The 2,223-nt window shown below is 63.8% G+C and overlaps 1 protein-coding gene across 1 annotated transcript in view; it reads left to right on the forward strand.

The window, feature by feature from the left end:
• Positions 1 to 2,182, forward strand: part of LOC104993184 — a 6,604-nt gene extending 4,422 nt beyond the window's left edge. The window contains exons 6-8 of the mRNA XM_010846323.1: positions 90 to 363; positions 1,849 to 1,919; positions 1,996 to 2,182. Coding sequence (XP_010844625.1) covers positions 90 to 363; positions 1,849 to 1,919; positions 1,996 to 2,124 — 474 coding nt within the window. The 3' untranslated portion in view covers positions 2,125 to 2,182. The remainder of the gene's footprint in view (positions 1 to 89; positions 364 to 1,848; positions 1,920 to 1,995) is intronic.
• Positions 2,183 to 2,223: the final 41 nt, after the last annotated feature.

A 2,223-nucleotide genomic window follows, 5' to 3' on the forward strand; every position in this document is an offset into this window, starting at 1 on the left:
CTCGGGCTGTGCCGCTCCTCCTGGCTCATCAGCGTCCTTAGAAGTGCCAGCCCGGGCTCCCACTCTCCCATGTGCACCTCCTTCCTGAGCCCCCAATGCCCCCGGGCTCCAGTGCTGCGGCCGCCTGCGCTTGGGGCCAGGCCGCAGAACTGTCACCAGAGCAGCCGCCAGCCCTGCACATGGCCCTGGCGGCCCTGGGAGGGGGCAGCCACGCTCGCGGCCTCGCCCACTGGGCAGTGTTGCGGGCCCGAGCTGCGCGCTCACCCAGGCCACCCTGCAGGGTCCTGCGCTCCAGCGACCCCGCCCGCTTCCAGGTGATGTTCTGCTACTTCGAGGACAAGGCCATCCAGAAGGACAAGTCCGGTAGGTGGCAGCGGGGGCCTCTGACGTGCGCCGGGGTTCAGCGGTGTAAGCGGAGAGTGCTCCCTGTGTACGTGGAGAAGGCAGCTCCGCGGTGCCGCATGCCGCCTCAGAAACACGAGTGTAGCGCCTGCCCGGGCCCCTGGGAGCGGGGCTGTGCTGGGCAGCTCGTGGCTGAGGAGCAGTCTTGCTCCTGGACACTGCTGCTGCGAGGACCAAGGCCAGGGTGCAGAACCCAAACGTGGATCCGTTTCTGTTGTTTTGCTTAAAAGAAGGGAAAATACATTAGGACGTGTATCTTGAGGGACTTGGGGAGGTGGTGTGCACGTGTCCCTGTGTGCGTTTGTGTGTGTGTGCAGTGTCTAACTTTATTTCTCCACTGCTGGTGCTTTAGTCACTAAGTCGTTATGGTTCAGTGACAAGTCACTAAGTTATGACCCCACGGACTGCGGCCTGCCAGGCTCCTCTGTCCATGGGGATTCTCCAGGCAAGAGTACTGGAGTGGGGTGCCATTTTCTTCTCTAGAGGATCTTCTCGACCCAGGGATCAAACCCAGGTCTCCTGCATTGCAGGCAGATTCTTAACCAACTGAGCCCCCAGGGAAGCCCATTTCTTCCACCAAGTGTTTGTAAATTAGCGACTGTAGTTGTTCCTCTCATGTGATCAGGAAAGAGGGAGACCAGGAAAGAGCCACGGGGTCCAGGGAGAGGTCGGGCAGCTGTGTAGGGCCACCCCTGGTGTCAGTGACCAGGTAGGAAGGGTGCCCCGCAGCTGATGGGCAGAGATGTCCCACGAGCAGCGGTTAGAGGGGCTGGTCAGCCAAGAGCAGACAGCTCGCCATGGGGTACCTGCTCCTCCTGGGGGACCCTGCGTGCCGCAGCAGGCCTGCTGCTCCTGAGCAGAACCAGCGGCTCCCACAGGCCTCAGCAGCAGGACCTGCGGGCCACGCCTGGTTTAAGGCCGTGTCCTCCTTTCCTGGGGAGCTTTCAGGACATGAGTCTGTGAGACATGAGGACTCGCAGGCCCCCGGGTGCTGTGCACAGACCGAGGCTCACCGTCCCAGCAGGACCACACTCGAACCTCTCTGTGCCGTCAAAGCGTGCCCGTCACCGAAGCCCTAGTGAAGCGAACCTAACGTAAGGAAAGGGGTGAAACCACGTAGAGATACTGAAATTGAGGCAGCAGAGAGAAGAGACGCACGGCCTAGGCGCTATTTGCCAGTGTTAGTGAGAGAGCAGAGGCAGGCTGCTGCGTCGCTGCGTGGGCCGTGTGCTGACTTGTAAGGGGCTGGGGGAGCATCCCGGTGCAGCCGGGGGCGCGGGCGGCCCCGCTGACGCCCCTGTGTCACAGGGGTGCTTGTAAGGGGCTGGTGGAGCAGCCGGGGGGCGGGCGGCCCCCGCTGACGCCCCTGTGTCACAGGGGTGCTTGTAAGGGGCTGGTGGAGCAGCCGGGGGGCGGGCGGCCCCCGCTGACGCCCCTGTGTCACAGGGATGATGCAGTGTGTGATCGCCGTCGCCGACAAGGTGTTCGACGCCTTCCTGAACATGATGGCGGAGAAAGTAAGCCTCGGGGGGGCGCCTGCATGCCCGCCAGAATGCACGTGCAGGGCCTGCAGCGTGTGTGCTCCAAACCCAGGCCAAGACCAAGGAGAACGAGGAGGAGCTGGAGCGGCACGCGCAGTTCCTGCTGGTCAGCTTCAACCACGTCCACAAGCGCATCCGCAGGGTCGCCGACAAGTACCTGTCTGGGCTGGTGGACAAGTGAGCTCCACTCCCTGCTGCGCTGCGTGCCGCCCCCCAGCCGTGGCCCCCCCAGGCCCCGGGTGTCCCCCTGGCCCACAGGAGGCCCAGGCCCACCCTGAGC

Source organism: Bison bison, unplaced genomic scaffold (genome assembly GCF_000754665.1).
Source record: "Bison bison bison isolate TAMUID 2011002044 unplaced genomic scaffold, Bison_UMD1.0 scf7180017848992, whole genome shotgun sequence".
NCBI classification, from domain to species: Eukaryota; Metazoa; Chordata; class Mammalia; order Artiodactyla; family Bovidae; genus Bison; species Bison bison.